General features: G+C 38.4%; 1 protein-coding gene across 8 annotated transcripts in view; it reads right to left on the bottom strand.

Moving 5' to 3' along the window:
* ARB2A (ARB2 cotranscriptional regulator A) overlaps nt 1-24,089 on the bottom strand; it is a 211,560-nt gene that overhangs the window by 183,718 nt on the left and 3,753 nt on the right. For 5 of the 8 annotated variants that reach the window (XM_083703281.1, XM_083703280.1, XM_083703282.1 and 2 more), the window contains exons 2-5: nt 21,955-22,078; nt 19,504-19,605; nt 14,237-14,337; nt 6,871-6,936 (exon numbers count right to left, since the gene is read on the bottom strand). In XM_083703281.1, coding sequence (XP_083559407.1) covers nt 6,871-6,936; nt 14,237-14,337; nt 19,504-19,605; nt 21,955-22,060 — 375 coding nt within the window. In that variant the 5' untranslated portion in view covers nt 22,061-22,078. Of the gene's footprint in view, nt 1-6,870; nt 6,937-14,236; nt 14,338-15,680; nt 15,854-19,503; nt 19,606-21,869; nt 22,079-24,089 lie in introns of all 8 variants that reach the window. The other 3 variants (XM_083703286.1, XM_083703287.1, XM_083703284.1) reach the window with 3 other exon arrangements.

The following is a 24,089-nucleotide window of genomic DNA, read 5'->3' as shown; positions in this document are numbered from 1 at the left end:
TCTGGGCAGGGATAGCTTAACTTCTGTCATCTATGCTCTGATAACCTCTGCTGGTGCAGAATTCAGCATCCAGGTTGCCTACCAGGGCAAGATGGTTTGAGTATATAATGCCAATCCTGGCCTGACTGCAGTGGCTGCCAATTAGTTTCTGGGCCCAATTCAAGTTGCTGATATTGACCTATAAAGCCTTAAATGGCTCAGGCCACAATACCTCAAGGACCACCTTTCCTCATATGAACCAACTCAGACCTGTGATCATCAACTGAGGCCCTTCTTCGTGTGCCTCCTCCATGAGATGGCAGCAGGGCAGCAACGTGAGAATGTACCTTTTCTATGGTGGCTCCTCACTTGTGGAATGTTAGCCTCAGGGAGGCCTGCCAGGTGTCTTCGTTACAAATATTTAGGTGCCAGTTAAAAACATGCCTCTTCTCTCTAGGCCTCTGGTTAATTAAACAATATACAGTCTTTTAAACTGTGTGTAGTGGGGTTATTGTTATTGTTTGCTACTATGTGTTTTTGTTTGTTGCATCTCCCTCTCAAAAACATCCTGTGATGCACATAATGAGCGGATGACTTGCCCACAGGCACCAATGAACTTCACAAGTAAGTGTGGATTTTGAATCCTGCTCTCCTGACTCTGCCCACCATATCACACTCTCTCAAGTGTGAGGTATAAGCCCATTAAACAACCATATATTTGCTACATAATACACCATAATTCATCACTTCCAGATGTACGTACATGTCTGTGTGTGTGTGTGTACACTCACTGGAGCCTTAGTTCTTGCATTAATGCTAATTATCTTATTAATGCTAATGGGCATTAAAGCACCAGCACCTCCAAAACAGCTCAAGCGATCAATGCAAAATGCTGGCATTTCGCAAAATGCTCATATTTAAAGCATTGTTAAGAATGGATTACAGTACTGAATAGGTTATTTCCTTTAAGCAGCAAAAATAATAATAATGCACCACTGTTGTCCAAATAAGTGTTCAGAAGTACACAAGTATCTAGTTTCCAGCATGGGGACTTGTTAGATCCACAGTTATTATCTGGGCCAGTCTGGCCAAATTAGAAACTCCAGTTTCAATTATGTATACTGCATTCCATGTGGAATTGCCCTTCAAGACAGTCCAGAATCTTCAGATGTCCAGAATGAAGTCGGCAGAAATCTGTCAGGGGGTAGATCATAGCACATTACTCTGATCATTTACCAATATGGGTAACTGGCAATTTATTTTCAGGCTCAGCTCAATAGGTTGGCTTGGGGCTGGGATGTCTTCAGATCTCCTTCTCCAATAAGAATCTGCCTGGGAACTCCATTTCACTACAGAGGTTTTCAGTGTTCCCTTTTCAAACTACATCAAGAGTGTATGATGTATGCTCTGGGAGAGGCAAGGGGTGGTGGTTTCCCAACTGTAGTGCTCAAATTATGGAAAGGTTTGCCTAGGAAGATTTGCTTGGTACCTGGCACTGCCTGACTTTTTGACAGCACCTTTATTTGAGTGAGCCTTCTTCTGACCTGCCTTCATTGATGTTTCAACTGCTTTTTAACGTTTCATCGTTTGTTTATATTTATCATTTCATAGTTTCTATCCGTCCTTGTTTCACTCTGAGCCGCACTGAATAGACTGTGCTGTAGAGAGGCAATTTAGAAATTATTTAAATAAATCAATAAGCTATGAGCAGGGTATAATGGGAAGGCAGCAGCATTTTCAACATGTCATACTATAGTAAGAATACAAAGGATGAAGAGTCCTGATCCTGAGGCAGAAGTTCCCATTGGGCCAAGATAAGGACTGTTTGAGCGGACTGGTTCACAGCGGATTTGTTCACAGAACAAATCTGAGGAAATGCTGTTCTTCTGATGGTGATCAAAAACATCAGGGTCCCAGTGCCAGCAGTTGTAAAACAAAGAAGAAAAAGGGGCTCATGCTGCTATGAAGTAAAGTAATGGCCTTTCCATAGCTCTTAACACTAGTTCTGAAGAGTTTCCCTACAAACAGCCTGCAGAACTGGTTACCTATGTGTGAGACTATATATACAGCATCAATTCATAACTGGGTACATAGCTCCAACTTGGAAAGGTCTTCCAAGTACACCTAAGGGCATGGGCAGAATGAAGCCTCTAAGAACTTGCTTATATTATGCGTTGCCATTGTCCCATTATTTCCAATATACAGTACTACAGCTTTAGGTGTATGTAATGATCAGCTTTATCTGCAAAATTTCCCTGGGCTTTTATAATACATCTGTGAAGTTTTCCTGCTTTGGTCACTTCTCCTGGGGATTGTTCTCAGAACATCAGCCAGTGTTTTTCATTGTAGATGCATGGGGAATTTAGTTCTGGTTACTTCTCACAGCAGGCTACTGAATGCTTGTGTGTAAAAAATCCAGACTATGATCTGTCAAGGCAACTGATGAGAAAAAGATACTACAAAGTCAGATAAATATAATGTAAGACTAAACTTTCAGCAAATGTAGCTCAACTGATTTAGAAACCATGTCTACCATTGATCTGAGACATTAAATTATCTTGTGTTTCAGTTCGTACGATCCAAATTATTTGCAAAAAAATAAGGTAAATTAGAGTGTGAATTCCCTGAACTGCAAGTGTTAATATTACTCTTTATTCCATCTTCAATTCAAAGTGTGTTTGGTTTGGTTTGGTTTAGTTGTTAGAAACAAACACATATTTCTCATCCAAGAGTAGCACTCAGACCAATCTCTTATTTATACTTATGAAGGTAAAGGGCCCCTGACAGTTAAGTCCAGTCGTGGACGACTCTAGGGTTGTGGCGCTCATCTCGTTTTACTGGCTGAGGGAGCCAGTGTACAGCTTCCAGGTCATGTGGCCAGCATGACTAAGCCGCTTCTGGCAAACCAGAGCAGTGCACGGAAACACTGTTTACCTTCCCGCCGGAGCGGTACCTATTTATCTACTTGCACTGCGTGCTTTCAAACTGCTAGGTTGGCAGGAGCAGGGACTGAGCAACCTTCTTATCAGCAAGCCCTAGGCTCTGTGGTTTAACCCACAGCGCCACCTGCGTCCCCATTCATACTTATATTGCAGCTGATTTAGGTTTTGGTAACAGAAGATTTGGTTAGTTTGTTTAGAAATGCCATTTGTTTGTCAGTTTGTTTGTTTGTTTAATTTCATTTATATCTCAGCCTTTTCTCCAAGGAGCTCAAGGCAGGGTACATAGTTCTTGCCCTATTATGAGCAAATTTTACTCTCTTTTTCTTGATAACTACTGCTACAGAACCATATCCAATATTCTTGGGAGCATGGGAAAAAGGAAAACAAAGCTATAAAATACTCAGTTTACATATCTAAATATGGACTAGCCATCATATGTTTACCATTCACATTTGGAATCAACCTTTACCAGCTTAATCTTAATTGCATTTGGAAACATTTCTTCAAGTCGATTTGTCTTCAAACGCCTGTAATTCATTAAATGAAGCTTTCACTAAAGGATACACATAAAAAGGTCACACCAGTGTCCAATCACACTTTATTGACAAGTCAACTTAGTATACCATTTATTTCTCATCACACTGAAAATGTACAAAGCAATTTGTATCTTGACAATTCACTGTTTATATCTGCTTCAACTTTTTCCAAAAGATTACATAATTACATTTATAGTCTAGGATTCTTTTTTTATTATATCAATCTATGTTAGTACTGCTCTTCGTATTTAAAGCTTCCAGTATTACTTTTTTGACCCAGGAGTATTAATTCATCTTAATGCATACTGACTTTTTATTGGAGAGACTTTGCACTCTTATTTTTACTAATTGGACATTCCTTATTACATACTTCCAAGGAAGCCTCCAGTAAAAACACAGAATAAACACAATATAAACACAAGATCTTCAAACAATAAAATAGCATAAAACAACTCAGCTGCAGCCAATATAGTAATTTTTAAATGACCTCACTAATCCTTAATGATTTGGTGCATTGAAAACATCTCTATACATTAAAAGATGCAACAGGGCCAGCCCTAAAACCTCTCTTTTAAAATAAGTTCCATAATGTTGGTATCACTGTAAAGGCCTTGTGCTTTGTCCCTACTGATCTTACAAGTGGAAAAAAGCATGGTTTAGAACAAAGCATTCCCTGAAGATCCTCAGGCACTGAGAGGGCTATACTGTAGAGCAGGGACGTCCAACTTCCAAGAGACTATGATCTACTCACGATTAAAATCTGGCACTCATCTACCTCCTTTTCGGAGATATGTCGTGTTTTTTTGGGGGGGTTCAGTTCAATGTTGTTGAGCATCTTTTAGGGAGGAAATATTTGTTAGTTTAGGGGCTTAGGTAAAATAAATAAAATAAGGCGCTCATCAAGAGATCGCTAATGAGACTGTCAGCCTCGCTGCAAAAACTCAGACTTTAGCTCTAGCAATCTAGAGGATGGGGAAAGGGGGTGGGGCTGGATGGAGCCAGCGATCTACCATGATCTACTGAAACCTCCCAGGGATCGACCTGTTGGACACCCCTGCTGTAGAGAAAACACTCAACGAATGAAGCCCCACATAAAGTGCCCACAGACTAATGTTTTTTGGGAAGTCAAAACTACTCTGCTCAGATTACTCTTGATTGCCAGAGTATAATCAAGTAAGTATAATCCCATCTAGATTATACTAGTGGTGAAGGACTTCTGGGAAAGGAAATGGTGGATTAGCTGTCTATCTGTCACCTCTCTGCTAAGAGAAGATAATTTTGTGGTAACTAATAGTCAGGTAGATGGTTTGACTATTAAATCACTCTGCAAATAAGGGTGATCAGGGAGAAACCTCAAATGCATTGATCAAGGCCATTTTCTGCAATCTGTGTCTAGGGGTTTAGACGGGAACTAGAATGAGCTAGCAAGATGAGGTGCCAACATCACACCCAAATATGGAAAACTGCGTTTGAAACTCAAGACTTTTCAAAAAGCAGCTTGTGAAATGCACACGAATTTGCAATTTATGAAAAAAGTTTTGGTATTACATGGAATGCAGACAAGTCCTTGTGCAAGTTTAAACTAAGCCAGTAACTCAATGGAAAACTTAAATTTATCCAACAACAACAATAACAATTTGGTTTCTAACCATCTTTCAACAATAATAATTTGATTTATTACCAGCCCTTCACCACAAGGTCCCAGGGAGCGTCACAAGAATTTAAGGGGGGAGGGGGAAACACATTAAAAAGTTTTAAACAAATTACCATCACAGGAATAGGGAGGGTGGTCCCCAAATATATTTCAAGTGTGAAAAGCCATAGTAAAGAGGTGTGTCTTCAGTGTATGGCAAAAACTATGTAATAAAGGTGCCCGAAGCCCGAAGTAATGTGGGGAGGGAATTCCACAACCTAGAAGCTGCCACAGAGAATGCCCTCTCCCAGGACACTAGTTCCTGAACTTCTAAGGGTAGCGGAACTACCAAGAGGTCCATTTCTGCCAATCTTAATACTCAATATGGTCTGTAGGATAGGATGCTGTTTTTCAGGACAATGAGACATCACTGACATACGTGAGACTCTCAGGAAGTGAAAAGAGGGATAAAATAAATAATAATGTGGAAAGGGGGATTCAAAGTGAAGATAATAATTTATGTTTAAATTTAAATCAATCAGATATAAATGCTGATGAGGAGGATTGTTCATTTTCTGTCCACGTGTCAACCATAGTTTATTTGTTAATCTCTCAAGCAGGGCTGCTTCCCAAACTGTTTTGTACCAATTGTTTATTGTTGTGCCAGAAAGTTCTTTCCAGTATCTGTTTATATTGTGTCTTTTAGCTTGTAATAAATGCCTTATTAATTCTATATTATGTAAATCCAGATTGTTGTCTTGAAGTATATTTAATAAAGCTAATTCTGGTTTGACTTCCAATTGCTGTTTTGTTAATTTCTTAGAATAGCAAAACCCAGAAATGCTGGATTTTTGTACATTCCCACAACATGTGGAGATGATTACCAGATGTGGGGCAGCCCCTCCAGCAACACGGTGAGCTGCCAGGAGGGATCACTGCCCATTTCCTAGGGATTAGGTGCCACCTATATATGAATTTTCAGGTTAATTTTCTATCGCTTGCTGAAATAAACTTAAGGTGCCAATTATCTTTAACGGCTAAGATAACTGAATTCAAATGTTAAAAGGTCCATGTATATATATCCCAGGAACAATCCGAAAGACAGATCCGAATGACTGATGTCCACTTTAAGCATTTGGCATCCTGGAAACATTACACATTAAGAGTATGATCTATAGCTTTCAGATCAGGCTTCAGAAGTAACATACAACCTGGCATACATGCGTAGAAAATTTGCATAATTTCTATTATCCTCCCTCCTCTCTCAGAACAAACTACTGGGTAAAACTGAGGAAATTATGAAGGCATCTATGTACACATGATCTAGTCAAGCAAACTATTTCTGTAATTTAAGACTACACCCCAGTTAGTCTGTGAATGTATTTTTTAAAAAAATCTTTCTTTCCTATCTTTCTCCCAAGTAGTACAGGACAGCATACGCCTCATTATAAAATTTTATCCTCACAACAACCCTGCAAGGTAGGTTTAACTGACACTATAATTGCCTCATGGTTACCCAAGAAGTTTCAAAACCAATTCAAACCTGAGTTTATTTTTTTATATTAAAAAAGCCCACCTAGATTTCTTCAGTATAGGCCCATCTACGTCACACAAGTTAATAACAAAATAGGATGTGTCTGAACTGTTCCTAATGCACACACATGATATTTACAACTCACAGCATAGGAAAGACTATGAAATAAAATAAATTATAATTCCTCAGACTGTATTATTGCTATTTCCCAAGATGCTGGAAAAAAACAGGGTATATTTAACTTACCGGTATGTATACTTTTTTCAAATGGCATTCTTCTTCCAGTAGTTCATATACATATTTGGTGATGATCTACAAGAGAACACAGTCACATAATGCTCATATAAATTCCTCTTTCAAAAATTACAAATTTAAAAAGACAGAAAGCTTGCTTCCCTATGCAAAATATATGTTTTTGTCTAGACATAGAATATAACTTTCTGGGATTTCACATTGTGTTGTTGTGTAAATTATTAGCCTGGAAATTAATGATAAAGACCATTTCATATATAATACATACGCAGAGATACAAGAATAGCATTTGCTAAGAACAACTTTCAAATCAGCTTCAATAAGCAACTCTCCTAAAACAATCTCCCTTTGTCACTGCACATCCAGTTCATGAGCCACACTGACAGCAGATCTTTATTCACCCTTTATTCACTGAACAGAGAAGGAACAGGTCAAAGGTGGCCTAAACAGAAAAAGAGATCTACCCTGCCTTCTCTTGGTGGAAGGGGGAGAATGACTGACTTTGTATTTTCTGAGGGGAGCACAAGATGAAGTTAAGCAAGCTCTTTTGAAGATTTGTTAAGAAGTTTGCTTCGGTCACAAATATCCAAATTTACAGAACACATATGATACTTTATATTATAAGCTAATACTGCATTTTTCAAAAAAACAACAAACTGAAAAAGTATAAGATGAATATTGTAGATGACTAACTCCTGAATTGGTTTGAGCACTACCTTGAGAGACTGTAAGCAAATGCAGAAGATAAAAATATTCCAATATGCATATGACTAGATTTTGTTCATAGAAACAGAAGCTAGCAAATGAAGTTCAAGAAATCCACTTTGGCTACCTTTCTAAGCACATTTTATTAGAATTGTTCTATTAAAACTACTGAGAATCACACCTAAGAAACCCAGGTTCAGCTTTTATATGCAAGATGTACAGAACAAAACTGATTTCCCGGATAATATCTATAATATACTCAATATAGGATTCCAAATGCCTTAAATGGAGATCTCTTAAATCTAGGTTACTAAATCTAATTATTACATAGATAAGGTCCTTATCTATGGAGGAAAATACAGTGAAAGCATTATGGACCAGTGAAAACCGTAAGATTTTCTTTTTGAAAAACCCCACTTACTTTAAATTTGCAAAGGGAACCTAAACAAATCAAGTTCCCAAGTAATTACAATTTAAAATTAAATCAAGGGCATCAAATCCAAACACAGTACACTCCACAGGTGTTATACCAAAACAGCTGAACTTTTAAAGCACTATCATTTGAAAAAGAAAAGAAAAAGATTAGATTTTCCTAGCACCAGCTCACAAGCCCCAATTATTATTATTATTATCATTTATGAATCACATTCCATGAGTAATTTACAATATCCTGAAGCAATTTGCAATACCGCTGTCCCAATGGGGGTGGCCAAGTAAACTAGTGGGCTAAGTTCCAGATCAAGGTGACAAATTGCTACCCTACAGACATTTCTACACACATTTCTTTGAAGAAAAAAAATGCATGTTCAGGATTACAGCCCAAGAATATATAACAAGCCATTGTTACCTTTTGCAAATAATTGATGCAAATTAGATTGCAAAAGCTTCACAGTATTAGTAGACAGATCAGTCTTTCAGTCTCTACAGCAAATCTGAACAAGAATTTGACTGTGAGCAGTGAGTTGATTTAAGACATGTTTATCCCAAAGCAGCATGTTAGAAACATGCAACCGATGTAATTTTACCCCTAGGGCCTAACTGTTTATGGTTCACTGAAATCATCTTTCACTTTCTGGGAACGGCAAAGCAGTTATATTTCTACAGTTTCATAAGTTGAGAGTGAAGAGTCACTGAAGCGAACACAACAATAATAAAGTGCTCAAAATAATGTTTGTGGAAACTGCACACAAAATGGTATCTACCTTGTGGTGGAAGGAAAAAAAACAGTTCTGGTTGCCTCACCTCAAATGGGATATTGTGGAGTTAGAAAAGGTTTAGAAAAGGCTACCCAAATGATAAAGGGGATGGAGCAACTCCTCTCTGATGAAAGGCTGAATGATTTGGGACTTTTTAGTTTAGAGAAAAGGTGAGTAAGAGGTGACATGACAGAAACTTATAAAATTATGCATGGCATAGAGAAAGTGGATAGTGAAAAGTTTTTCTCCCTCTTAAAACACTAGAATTTGTGAACTGATAATGAAGCTGAATTTTGAAAGATTCAGGAGAGATAAAATAACAAAACTATGACAGCGCATAGTTAAACTACAGAACTAGTTTCTGCAGGAAGCAGTAGTGTCCACCAACTTGGAAGATTTTTAAAAAGGGTTAGACACATTCACAGAGGCTATCAATGGCTACTAGCCATGATAGCTATAGCCTACATCCATTGTCAGAGATGGTATGCCTCTAAATGCTAATTGCTTGGAATTATAGGTGAACAGAGGACTATTGCACTCATATCCTGCCTGCAGGTTCCCCATAGGCATCAGGTTTGCCACTGTCAGAACATGATGCTGTGCTAGAGGGGCCACTGGCCTGATCTAAGAAGTCACTTCAGTGCTGCTAATGCAACAAGCGGTTTGAATTCACCCCTGGAGGTGCACCCCTGGAGGTGCACTCCACTGTCTCCCAAGACAGAAGGATGCAAACTCTAACTCTATCCTAAAGGATCAAAACAAGTTAAAAGAACAACTTCACCAACACAGAATAAACCATTCATCAAATTCACTGAGGTTTATCCACCCTCTCCTGACATAAGCCTGACACCCAAAGGTCAGCTAAAACGCATAGTGTTGAATCCAAAGTACCATTACGTCACTGTCCTGTCAGTGGAAGGATTTCCTCTAATACAATGGGAATTCTGCCCTCTTCCTTTCCCACACACCCTAAGCATCTTATAGGGGTTCCAGCAATGCTTTGGAGCAGATGTGGGGAGTGTGTGGTGCACCTATAGGGAAAGGTGAGGGGGGAGTCCTGTTGCACAAGCAGAAATCCTTGCACTAACAGGATACATCAGTTGAATACTGTTGAAAGGTACCCTGCACAATTAGGCAGCAGCCACCTCTGCTATCCAAGTCTGATATATAGATGTTATAATTTAGAGAACTTTCTATGGATCTAAGAGATTTTAATTAGGCATGTGATCTGTACAGTATGTTAGAAGTAAACTGCTTTGAGCCCCTAATGTGGTCATTAACCCAATTAGAGTTAAAGCTTCAGCATGATATAGACTATAATTAAAAAATACTTAAGTATTTTCTCCTTTGGGAAGAGGAGTGGGACCTAAAGTACAGGTATAAACACAAATATGCTTTTTCAATGCTTAAAAACAAAACAAATGAATTTATGGCATACAACTGTCAACTCATTATTTTTTCTACTTTACTCTGTCAGTGTGTAGTACTTGGCAAAAATGCAGAATGAATATCATTAGACTGCCCTGCGCCAGTCTCAAGTGGTAAAGCTGACCTAAGGCTTGATACTGCTGTTGCTGTATGCTTGGGTTGAATGAGCTTTATTTTGACTCTGAAATGACAAACCTGCCAGTAAGTAACAAGAAGAGATGCTAAAGAAGCTTTTGACATACAACACTTGGACTCAGTCTTACTATGCACTGTGGCCAGTGAAAATCTATCCTAGAATATCTTAAAATATGGTTTAACATAGGCTTTTCTCGACTAATCATAGATAACGTTATCTATGGTTTGTCCAGGTTCAAACAACATAGCATTCTGCAGTTACCGTAATCTAAAATGGAAGCAAAACTTTTGAAACTCTTCTTTGTGACAACACCAAAGGCAGAGGGCAGACCCTCCAAGTGTCCCTATTTTCCAGGGCCAGTCTTGGATTTACAGAAGCCATCCCAGTTTCTGATTTGATCCCACTTTCTCTTAGGACATCCCTATTTTCATCGGAGAAGTGTTGGTGGGTATGGGAGGGAAGGCTCACTGCAGCTCATTCTTCTAACACAAAACTATGGGTTTGTATTACATTCAAACCTTTCCTGTGTACTATTATTGAGATTGCCATACGTTCCCTCATGCCATTTTAATCTCACTGGCCGCTGTTTTGTTGAGTCAGTGAAATATAAAGCATGGTGATGCTAGGATATCCCTGGCCTAGAGTGGGGAGAAAAGCTGAAATGGGGATGCTTCTTTTCAGTGACAGTCTCTTGTTTTTCCTAATGTGTAGTTCTACCCTCAACCATCTCACTCAAGGTGATCAAAAATGCTCTCATCTTACAAGCAGTACTATCAAGATATTTTATGCAAACATATTCTACAATATCATTTTAATTGGATCCAGTATATTTTATTTCTGTCAGGCCTCCCTATATAGTAACTATTTTGAAAAAATAAACGTCAAACAGTACAAGAACCCTAGCAAAGTTTGGGTAGCCAAACTCAAGCACACTCTTTCCTTCCAACCACTCCGTCACCCCCATTCCACAGCTAGCTCTGTACCATCTGCAGCCAGATGCCTCTGCTCCCAGGCAATCCTAGAGCTATGTAAGCTTCAGCTGCCGCTACAGCAATAGTGCCTTATTTAAATTGTTAATTTTTTAGCAAGCTACTAAATTATGCTGAATAATACATAACAGAGTTTGAAACCTGTAGTTTTGAAAATCTTATAGCTCACTCACATGCTAACAAATTTAATGAGATAAACAAGAGGCACATCCATACTCCAAAGCTAAGTTTAGTACCTCATCTCAGAGACCCATTGTAAACAATACACTTGAGTCTAGCATCCCAGAGGCACAACAATATTTTAAAAAGCAAGGTATTATGCATCTTGAATGTAAATGTTACTGTCCATTCTTCTGAAAAATATACCTCCATCTGTGCTTTCTTGGCATGTTTCCCTGGAAGCAGGAGAGAAATACTTGGCACTGATTAATGTCATTATGTCATTTTAAGTTATATATATGCTTCTGCTTGTGGACTAATTTTCATTCTCCCCACCTTGCTTCCCCTCTCTTTTAAGAGAGTTACAATTTAAACTATTTAATGTTTCTTGGCATCTCAGTTAATAGTCTTTACTGGATACTAAAATGAAATCACAGGGCATCCTATTATAGTCACGACCTTAAGTCCCAAACATGCCACTGAAGAGGGAACACGTGTCTGCCAATGCCTTTCTAGTGCACACAAGAGGACCCAAACTGACTGAAACAACTGGAGACTTTTCTTTCTACTCTATGTGCTCCAAGCAGGTCCTCCTTGCTCTCTGGCCTGTGCATAAGGTTTAAACGTGCCCCCTATCTCCTCTGATTGGACATCCTCCTTTCACTTCTCAATAGCAATTCAGACAAGGGGAGGCATGGGGGCCAGCATGGCACAGATCCTCATGATTCCTAAAAGGCATGTCCTCCAAACCATCATCAAATTAAAGCTGACATTGCTTTCTGTGAATTGCACTAGATAAAAACCATTTTCAGTGCTTCCCAGAACGCCACAACAGAAAAACATGGATCCAGCACGCAGATCCTCATGATTGTTAAAAGGAATTCCCTGAAAACAACCATCAAATAACTGATCACTGTGTCCATACAGATAAAGATGCATGAGACTGTGTGCCTGAGTTCCATGTTTTTATGCCATAACGGGTCCAGGAAGCACCAGATTGATGTGCAGTGGTACCTCAGGTTAAGTACTTAATTCATTCCAGAGGTCCTGAAACTGTTCTTAACCTAAAGCACCACTTTAGCTAATGGGGCCTCCTGCTGCTGCTGCGCCGCTGGAGCATGGTTTCTATTCTCATCCTGAAGCAAAGTTCTTAACCTGAAGCACTATTTCTGGGTTAGCGGAGTCTGTAACCTGAGGCATATGTAACCTGAAGTGTATGTAACTTGAGGTACCACTGTAATCCTGACTGCTAATAATCAAAGCTTATTTTCAGAGATTCTACAATACTGCAGAATGTTAACATATTGAAGATTGTAAGCCCAACTGAGCAGCAGTATAGGGCTGTCATACATCTGGAATTGCCAGCACATAGCTGGAAATTCAACATCCAGGCAGAAATCGCTGAAATGTATTTTTCATTAAAAATAGCTCAAAAACTTTTTTGTCCAGACTTTCCTTTTTGAAACCCTAAATAATACTTTAATACTATTAAAATCAGTGTTCTAACCCCTTGCCTAATGTATTCAAACATTTCATGTATGCTTTTTAACAAACACAGCACACTAAAGAAAGGCCTCTGCTAGTCCTCTCAAATTGTGGATGAAACCGCAAAAGCAAATGTAAGCAGAGAATACACAGACACATAAAGGTTAAGAAGTTTCAAAACATCATTCATGAGACATGAGATCAAACCAAGGAAAAACAAAACAAAACAAATCAGAAACTTGGCAACATCTTGCTATCCTGGATCTTGAACTATAGGTTTTCTTGCTACACCTTTTGTATAGCAGGAAGTCTGATACATTTTTAAAAATAAAATAATAAAAAAGACAAAATGAAAGTTAGTTTTTTTTGAAAATCCTAAGATAATACTACCTGTATAACATGTTGCTCAAAATAGAGCAAATGCTGTGTTATAAAAATCTGAGGTTAATTATGTATTAATTATGTTAATTATGTAACTACACAAAGCAAGCAGCATGCTATCCAAGCTGAATTAAATTTTGAACAGAAAAAATAAATTATGAAAATATTATCAGTTCACAAGAAAACTTAGTATTCAATGATTATGGTATGTGTTTACTGTTCATTTGTTTGGAATTCTACACAAATAAGACTTAGGAATAGCTGCAGGGTATCATACTGAAATGGACAACTCCACCTTATACATACTTGTAGTTATCTTGTTGCAAGCACAGGGCAAGCGTTCCTAAAGGACAATCAATAAAGGACAGGACACCTTTTCTTGCTTATCAGATATACTCAGCTAGGTAACTGCCCATACCACATTGTATGGTTGCTACACATTTAGAGCAGGACAGCTATGTTCCCGATGGGTCAGTTTACCTCTGCTTACAAGGCCATTTATTTCCATCATTTCCTTCAATTTAAAATGCAGTGGAACCTCAGTTCCTGAACACCTCCGTTGTGGTACGTTTCGGTTTTCGAATGCCCAAAACCTGGAAGTAAATGCTTCCATTTTCAAACGTTTTTCAGAACCTGAACATGCGACACGGCTTCTACTGAGTGCAAGAAGCTCTTGCAACCAAGGGGAAGCTGCGGCTTGGTTTTTGAATGTTTCAGAAGCTGAACGGGCTTCCAGAACAGATTTCATTCGAGAACCAAGGTACCACTGTACTGAACTTTCCCCTCTCACTCGTTTAACCAAGTACAATGTTAATATGCTACACAACAAATATAATCACAAACGTATACACAGCTATATATTGCTTGTATATAATATATACCTCTCCAAGAGCTTCATAGCGCTTTTGGTTCCATCTGTGCAAATCTTCACGGTAGTTAAAAACAAATGGCTCTCCCGTTTTTATATGTCTTAACTGTCCCTCTACAAAAGAAATAATATTAGATTCAGAACATGAGCTTTATAAGTGGAGAGAATAGTTCACTGTGGGAAAATAAAACTGTTCACTGTGCAGAAGTATTCATGGGTTGAATGCTGAAAACCATGAGCAAAAAGACTTCCCCATCTCTTCCTCTTCTAGAAAAGCCACTCCTGATAGCTGGAGGATCTTTCAGAAGGACCTGGGATGGGACATGAGTGAGTGCTGGGCAAAGGGTAATCAGGAAAATCTGACAAAACCACCTTGCAGAAGGGTCGAGAAGCTGAGGAGGGTACAGGAAATTTCCTACAGTGAGCATCCTTCCAACTCTCAGAATCTAATTCTATGAGGACATTCAAAGAACATGGGCAATACTATAATAAGCACACATTTCTAGATCAGATTCACAGCAGGTATAGGAAGACCCAGAGAAAATGAAATGCTTTACAAAAAAACCCCAGCATTTATTTTTCAGTGCTCCTACATATTTGACCGAAGCTGAATTTCACATATAAGATTTGATAATTAAGGAAGCCATCCTAATCCAAATCTGAATAGCATGTACCATGCTAATATTGAACACTGTGGATCTCAGACTATAGGGCAATGTTCACAATGCTATTGTATCAATTAGCAATGTGTATAGCTTATACTAATGTTTTCCTATATCTTTGTATCTTAAAAAATGTGTAAAGCAGCTAGACAAAAAAGTAACTTAACTGACACACTGCATTTAAATGGGAAAACAAGTACAGGTGAAATCTAAGCAGTCTCAAAATATGGGAATACTATAATTACATTAACTTTGTGCAAACCATAACTATTTTCATGCATTACTGTTCTCTTCAGATGGTACCTAATTACTGATAATATCAAAGTAGGTTAATACATGACAAGATAAGTTCAAAGATCAAAGGAAATGCAAAAATAGTAGAGAGCAGAAATGCTAGAAACTGCCAAATGTTTTCTCTGAAAAACATTTTAGTCACAATGAAATTTGAAAGAAAAAAGATTATTAAAAGAGTATCTAAGACTTATTACTCCAAATCCTGAAATACCTGAATGTAAAAGCAGGGTTTAAATTACTAGAAATTATCTTAATGGGAAAGATAAAGGTTAATTATTTTTTTCTTTGCCCCAGCAAAGACAGTTTTGTACATGAAAGTCTTTTTTATTATTTGCTTGGAAAAGTCTTGAAGCCTCAAAATAAGTGAGAACTTTGTGTTATCTGCAGTATCTCTGCCTGTGAATATACTAATTACTAGTGTGAATAGAGAGAAATAAAAGTAGTTTTCTTTCTCAGCACTGTCATTACTTCAGTTTCAGTGTACTTTTCCCAATTACTAACCTCCAGGGAGAATGATCCTCCCCAACTTCATATCCAGTATCTCAGGTCACATTATCCCTTTCTTCATGGCATATCATACTCTATGCTTCGTCCAAGGCTTCTAATTTTTTTAATTCTACACTCAGTTTCTATGCTCATTTTTAAGGCTGGTTATTGGTGAAGTGCCTCTCTCCCTAAGGAAATCACAGCATATTGTCTAGTAAGAATTGTAGTGTATTTTTGAGTTCTCTTAAGCGTCACTGAAACATCACTTACTAAAATTTCATTATTGCTTTGCAAATCAGAATAAGACACACCCCTTTCCTTCAAATACAGAAACATAATCAATAGTCAAAATGCATTAGTGCACACATGAAAAATTCCAGCCAAACATGCCAATTTGATGGCAGTGGGAACAGGGATGTGTTCACTTGTTCTTAACAATTCTACTCAAAGTCTATATCATACATTCATATTCAGATTTCAAGTCATCTTAGCAATCAGACCTACACTATTAAATGTGCACTCTAGAAAGGAAACAGTAGAGATTATACTGCTCTAAAAATAAGAAGCTGAAAAGTAAAAGTTGAACCACTCCTTTCAACTAGCATCACTCATGACACTTTTGGTTTCTAAGTACCTTCCTATGAAAGTCATCAGGGTATTAAAAAGCTAAGTGTTGCATAAATGACTACATTTAAAGAAAAGCTTTTCCCCATAAAATTGGATGGTATGAGACAATATTAAGAAGATCAAGGTTTTGGGTTGTTTTCTTATTCGGAATATAGGAACTACTTCATGTCAAGAGTAATACACATCTTTCAGTATGCTGTCTTTTACAAGCCACATGTTTTAGGGCCAAAACCCCCCCACATGTTATGGTTGTAGACAGACTTTATTTCTATGACTTATCAGGACACTCAACTCAGTGATAGTCAGCTGGATAGCAATGGTTATGACAGATTTCTATTTCACATGTAGCATTAAGATTTCTAGGGAGAAAGCTACAGCTCTCTTGTCAGATTTCTGCTTTGCAATATCCCCCAAGGATATCAAGACATGTGCTTTGTACAAGGCTGCTTATGGAAGGTGTAGAAGCTTCAGCTGGTATGGCCTAACCCCAGAAAGAATTGGATTTGTGGGTGTACATCAATAGTCCATTTTTACACTTCCTGTTGCTATCTGACTACAACTCAAAATACAAATTTTGAACCTGAATGGCATGGAACTTACTTAACTTACATACTGCACATTTCCTATGCTTACTCCCTTCCACTTTGGATCCTCATACAAAGTGCTCCATATATTTGCTGCTTATAGAAGCTCAAGGCCAAACTAAACATTTTTAACTACCATCTTAGAATAGGCTAACTCTCTTCCTTTACAAAAAGCAGCTGCACACAGACACTACCTGGATGTGGACTACTTGGAAAAGTAATTTAAACCCTCCCCAAAGGTACTTCCTTGCTGGCTTTCAATGACAGATAAAGCTAATACTGCATAGTGGAATCTTATTATATTTACGATGAAATGACCTAGTGGGTTCCACAGCAATTATTTCCTAGTAAATGTGTATAGCATTTCAGCCTTCCTCTTGGAACTTGCTTACTGCATCAAATCTCAAGTCCTGAAACAGATGCAATACCAGAGATTAAAAATAAATATATACAGAGGTGCTTTTAAACTAGCTTAAGGACAGAACAGGACAGGGTTAAGGCAGGCCCCTTTGGTATACATAGCCTTAGAAGTTTGCAGTGTTTCCTAGTATGGTAGGGGCTTTTTCTGCCAAGTATGGTATGGGCTTTTTCTGCCAAGGCCAGAGCTTCACAGGCTTAGCCTTTTAGAGCTTGTCTGAGAATTTAGTCTCCTAATTAACTGACCATTAGGAATCCAAAAAAGCCCATTAGGACATCTGCTTAACAACCTATTAAGTCAAAGATAAGTTACACAGAAGGCAGAAGACTCTTTTTATAGTGTGGTAAGAGTCTTTTGGATTAGTTCAGTGACTATACAGTTCTCCCAGGCTTAAGGCTGAGGAACTTTCCTGAGCCAGGCCCTTGGGCTAGCTATCATGGACTGCACAATTCCACTTCAAAGTTGGGCAACTTACGGTTGACAACATCAAAGTCTTAATTAGGTTCCTAAACAAAAGCAATTAAAAAGGGGGGGGGGTTAATTCAGTAAACAGTTCTTGGGTGTGTTTTGTACTTTTAAATGTAAATTTAAACCATGGACAAATTATAAACTTGTTGAACATGGCCGCACAACAGCTCAATTTAAGCAGCTGAAACATAGTTGAACCCTTGCAAGACTACATGTGTCTTGTCTAAGGTGACAATCTTGCCTTTTACAGTGTTCCAAAAATCTGGCTTCCATATGAGATCTAATACAAAGTATGATGAAAACCACTTAAGATTTTCCCTCCAGGGGCAACTCTGAGACTTACATGCTTTGTATTCTTAAAGAGTAAGCAGCAGCATAAATTGCCATTACTCCAACCATCTTCTAATAGCACAAGAATTTTGTTGCAAACAAAAAACTCCCTCAACTTGTGGAATGCTCTCCCCAGGGAGGTTCAGCTGGTGCCTTCATTATACACCTTTAGACGCCAAGCAAAAATGTTCTTCAACCAGGCTTTTTACTGATTAACATCCTATACCCTTTTAAATGTGTTTGTGGAAGGGTGTGCAGGGATGGGGTATATTAATTTGTGGTCCCCCTATTTTATTATTTTGTGTTTTTATCTTGTATTTTTATGTTGTGGAATACTCTGAGATCTACAGATAAAGGGCTATATGCAAACTTAATAAAATAAACAAATAAATAAATTACTTCCAAAAGCTTCTTAATTTATTTCCAGTGAGCAATTGCATGCATGCAAAGCTAGACATAGGTCAGGTTCATGGCAACTCTGGAAACAATTCTCATTAAAATCAACTAGATTTGCTTTGAGCTATGTTTGAGATCACAGCTGCTATGACAGCACAATATCCTGATTCCAAATATATTGCATAATAATACATTACATAGTAATATATAGTAAATAATTAAGATGATGATGATGATGATGGATTTGTTATTATTTCCCCCACTATGTTTTCAGCTGTTCTTATTTTAAATGTAAGTCACCTAGAGTCCGTCATGGAAAAATGTGGGGTATAAATATATAAGAACAACAACAAACACAGAAGTTAAGCAGGCTACCTACAAACTAACTTGTTAGAAAAGTGTTTCCCAAAGTGGGCACTACCACCCCCTAGGGGCTAATGAGATTACTTACAGGGTACTAGTAGGCAAGAGCATGGCAGGGAGGCACTCGGTGTGCAAATGACTATCAAGTTATCAAGTTAATCAATTTTACTGAATTAGAATTTTGAGTAAATGTGAAATTACTTGTTACTGTATTGCTTTTATTGTGCTATTATCTTTCTTAATGGGTTGTGAAAACCACTATTCTGAATAAGGCTTTTGATAGTGTTTGGTAGGGGGCACTGATGATGAGTTTACAGAACCAAGAGGGCAGTGGCCTGAAAAAGCTTGGGAACCATTGGCTTGGAAAAAATTGAACAGAAATTTTCAATGAGGCACCACTACCATTCTGAGCAACTGTGTTCCTACGTTTAGAATGGCCCAAGGAAAAACTACAGCAACATAAAATGTGTTATTTGTGATCAGATGAAAACAGGATGTATTTGAATACTTGAGACTATTACTTTAGTTGCATTGTTTAAAACAGTTGTACAAAGAAATCAGACTCAAACAGCAAGCTATGAATCAAAGTTCTGGGGGGAAATATTAATATTCAATCACTTCTAAATGAGTTCTTACAACATTTATTACTTACTTTCATTAAAAGCATATTCGAATCCTTCAAGTGTATCAGGAAACTCAAGAGGTGGCTCATCTTTTTTCATCAGTTCATCCAAGTCTATTCTAGACAACAAATCTGAAAAAGGGTGGGGAAGAAATTTGTCTTTCTGTAGACTGCAAATTCAGTTAATTACTTGCCCTTCTTCTTTTTTAAGTGTCTTTAAAAAAAATGTATTCTAGAATACATTGAACAAGTTTTTATTTGAAGTTCAGTACTCCTTTGAATAACAGATAATATTAGATTTAGCTGGACAATTATTAATCCATCCCAACGACAGGTTTCTACATACATAGATCATTTTATCATAACAAGAGGAACCAGCAGCAAAGAGTTGCAGTGTATCATCATGCCCAACTTCAGGTTTTCCCCAAAGATCAGTTGTTACCTCCCTCTTCTTTCTCAGTTGACTCATTCTGGCTCCATATCTGCCAACACTCAACCACAAAGTTTGCTACTGGAGGGAGTGATAATGCAAGAGTAACTGAAGCAATGTGAAGGCTGCCAGAGACAACAATGAAGTACTTTTGAATGAAACTTACTTAGAAACTGTCCAACTTTTCATTTCTACTATTCTTGTAATTTCAAAATCAAGGCAGTACAGTCTTCTAGATTGCCAAAGGGCATATGGTAACACATCTGAATTTTTTCTGAGGAATCTGTTATTTTGGGGGGAAAGCAGCAGAGGTTTCCTCACTCCTATTTACAGAGTGATGCTACCCCAAACTAATCCGTACTGGGAAGAAAAAGGATCAGTCACTATAAAATTCTGCTTTGCTGTGGAAAGCACACAGAACATAGTGAATTTATGCCAGTGGAAAGTATTGTTGGCATAACCACTAATCTGGAAGGACATTGTCAGAGCAAAGAGAAACATGTGAAGTTAGTAATGTAGCAGGGGTTGATGGCTTAGCTCAGATCTGATCATCAAACCAAGTGTTAGTCCTACACACCAAAATGGCAAAAATACGCAGCCCACTTAGTAAGTAGAAGGCCCACATGAATAATCCAGAGGTCTGCATGCTGAACCCATACACTAAGTTATTATTTGCTGTTCTTATACACAGTGGGCCATGGAAGCATCTAATGTGGGTGGGAACACAGTGGGCTCTTCCTAGGAGTGTGTTTCAGCATTCACTTGGGGAGAAGGCTTTGACCAGGTTTAAGCAATAGCCAATCACTCTGTACTGTTTTGTTTCCATTAGTTTTGCTTTGCTTTTTGCACCAGTGCTGAAGCATAGAGTTTCACGTACACTATGCAATCATGAGTGTGGCTTATTTGTAACTTAAGATATTTGGGGCAGGGAGGGAGAGAAAAGCATTTGCTTTTCACTATCGCATGTCAGCATGGCCCACACACTTTTCATTTCCATAGCATGTGTAACAGGAAACATGGAGCATATTGGTCCCATACTGACTAAAGTAAAAGATGTTCAATATGACTTGGATTCATTGATAAAATGCATCCACAATGTCACATACATTGTCAGTGTCAGGATGTGCATCCATTTACTCTAGATGTTCATGTAGAGAACCTATATTAACATGGGTAATATCACAAGTCAAGAAATTGGATCTAGACAACTTTGCTCATGCAAGGAAGGACACATATTCCCACCCCCCTTCTCACATTTCTCCATGCTATTATAATCTGAAACCAGTTTTGTTATGGCATTATTGTAAGCTTAGATACTCTGGGTGACAGTTAGCTATGTTTTGCTCAGAACAGACCCACTGGAATTAATAAACATGACTACGGTCAATTAGTTTCATTTGGTCTACTCTGAGTAAAACTTTGTTGAATACCACTCATTACTTTTTCAGCAGACATCTGTCTGCAGTATTATTCTGATGCCCACATTAACAAGGTGCCACCAAGTGCATCAAGGTCCCTGCTTCAACCCGGCACCTTGTAGAGATCCCATTTCACCTCTAATATGCCCCAAATACCTTTGTGCCATCTCACTTCATCTCTGGATATGCCTGACTACAATGCACATCACTGAATCTAGGCTCTAAGAGTTTTGCAGCAATGTGAACTGGGTGTAACAATATTATTTAAAACACTGTTTTAAAGAAATATTTTACTCATCATTTGGAAAATAGAATATTGTATACAACATTGTATTTTAGTTTCCCCAGATTTTCCAGTTTTTCCATTTCCAGATTTGGCAAGAAAGACTAGGGGGCGTGTTGTTCACATCTCTCTATACAGGTAACAGCATTCCCACTGTGTGTATTGGCTTCCTTTTCCAGAGAAAGAAAAAAGAAACCTAGACAGGCAGTGGTAAGAAATGTATAACAGCTGAGAATGTGGGTTGCACTCATTTGCACTTGCTCACCTGTTTCACTAATCACACAATTATAGTTCATCAGAGCAAAGTCTACGGAGTGCCTATGGAGGAGAAGTTCCAAATTAATTTGTACCCTTTAATGCTGTAGTCTTCTCTTTTTCATCAGGACCTCCCTGTTGAAGCTGTGCCATGCTTATCCAAATTCTCAGCCAGATTAAAATAATGGAGGGAACATGCATCAATCTTGGGAGGATGAGCTGAAAAATTAAAGAAAGTTCAGAATTTGCAGTCAGTTTGGTTCCACTTCAGAATGTTTCTTGAAAATGATCAGCAGTGTAAAACTGTATTTAATTTAATTTATTGTATCTCACCTACTTTGCAGTCTTTAAAATAGCCAAAACAAAAAACAACAGAACAGTATTTCTAATATGAAACAATCCTCAAGTTAAAACCAATTACAGAAACCATCGCAACAAAAAACACAGTAATAATTCCAACACAGCAAAGCACAAACAGGAAAATGATCAGCCAAAGGTCATTTTCAACAGCCAGGCCTTTACCAGCAGTTTGAAAACATACAGTGACAGGGCTTGGCACAAACTGTTTGGCAAGGCATTTCACAGGATAGGCACCACCTAAAAGAATAACCAAGCTCTGGTTGTCGTTAGCTGTACACTGGTACCTCGGGTTACATACACTTCAGGTTGCATACACTTCAGGTTACAGACTCCGCTAACCCAGAAATAGTACCTCGGGTTAAGAACTTAATTCGTTCTGGAGGTCCGTTCTTAACCTGAAAGCACCACTTTAGCTAATGGGGCCTTCTGTTGCCACCGGAGCACGATTTCTGTTCTTATCCTGAAGCAAAGTTCTTAACCCGAGGTACTATTTCTGGGTTAGTGGTGTCTGTAACCTGAAGCGTCTGTAACCCAAGGTACCACTGTAGGCCTCAGATGATGATCAAAGCATGCTGAAAGTATATGGCAATTAAAGCACCTAGCAACCATCAGTAACCTAGATGTAGCATTTTGTACAAATTGCAATTTCCAAGAGAGTCTGTAAATCCAAACTGAAATCAGATGGTCTCATCACCAGTAGTACTTCTGTTTTGTCTAGATTAAGATGCAGCTTACTCCACCTTTTCCAGGCTTTCACATCTACCAACTGCCTCTTTAGAATCAAGTGAAAATTAGAGAGAGAGCTGGGTGTCATAAGCATCATGATGAGATTGTATTCAAATCTCTAGACGTTTTCTTGTAGCATGGGCACAAAACTTAACCTTAACCTTGCCAAACCCCATAAACCAAGGGGAACAGCAGCCATTCCCCAGCAGCCACCTTCTGAGTCCTATCTGCAGGAATGAGCAGATACACATCAACACTGTACTCCAATTCCCTTCCCATCAAGATGGTCTAGAAGGATACTAGAGTCAGTTGAAGATTCAATAAAATAGGGTCACATTTCCTTTATCCATCTCCTGGCACAGAACATAACCAAAGGTGATCAAGAAAGTTTCTATGCCTAACCCAAGTCACAAGCCAGACTGGAAGCAATCTAGATAATCTGTTTTATCCAAAAGTTCTTTGAGCCGCTCCATAAAAGCTAAAATACTTTTTTTTAATTGAGAAAAAGATACAATACTATCTGCAAGCTGAGCAGGACGGCACCTTCCAATGGAACAGAATGTGCCTGTGCTCTAAGAGCAATGTCTTAACCGAATAGGAATGATTGTGATGCCATGCATATATACCTAGGCCCAAGTCTGCAGGGTTTCGATTCTCTTCCTGAAGTAATCCCCAGCTCAATCCTTAATCTTGCTCACCCTTTAAACCTGCATTCATCCCGCAGCTTTTGCCAGCTTCTTCTGTAAGACTGGAAATAGCCAATATGAATTTCCATTTACAGCCACTTTCTTCTAACCTTATTTTTCCATCTTTTACACATTCCCACTCTTCCTTGACTCTGTCCATCTCCAGTCCCACAATATCCATGACACAAAGCTGTAGGGCTCTCCCCTTCTGGCCACAGCTGACTGTGCTAGGCCTCAACACTCAGTTAGCTAAAGCTTGAGATCCTATAGCAGAGCAGGATGATGATGATCAACATTAGCTTCAGAATTTGCACCCTAGCCTTCCACATTTTTGTCTCAACTATATCAGCTCCTTTTCCAACCTTTAAATTCTTTCTCATTCATCCAATTTGTGGGCCTCCCACAGCACACTTTTCATTGTGCAATTCACACATTAAGTAGACCTACAGGGTATTTCT

The sequence above is a fragment of the Podarcis gaigeae genome, assembly GCF_964106915.1.
Source record: "Podarcis gaigeae genome assembly, chromosome: 11".
NCBI classification, from domain to species: domain Eukaryota; kingdom Metazoa; phylum Chordata; class Lepidosauria; order Squamata; family Lacertidae; genus Podarcis; species Podarcis gaigeae.
This window is presented reverse-complemented; position numbering and strand designations above follow the sequence as displayed.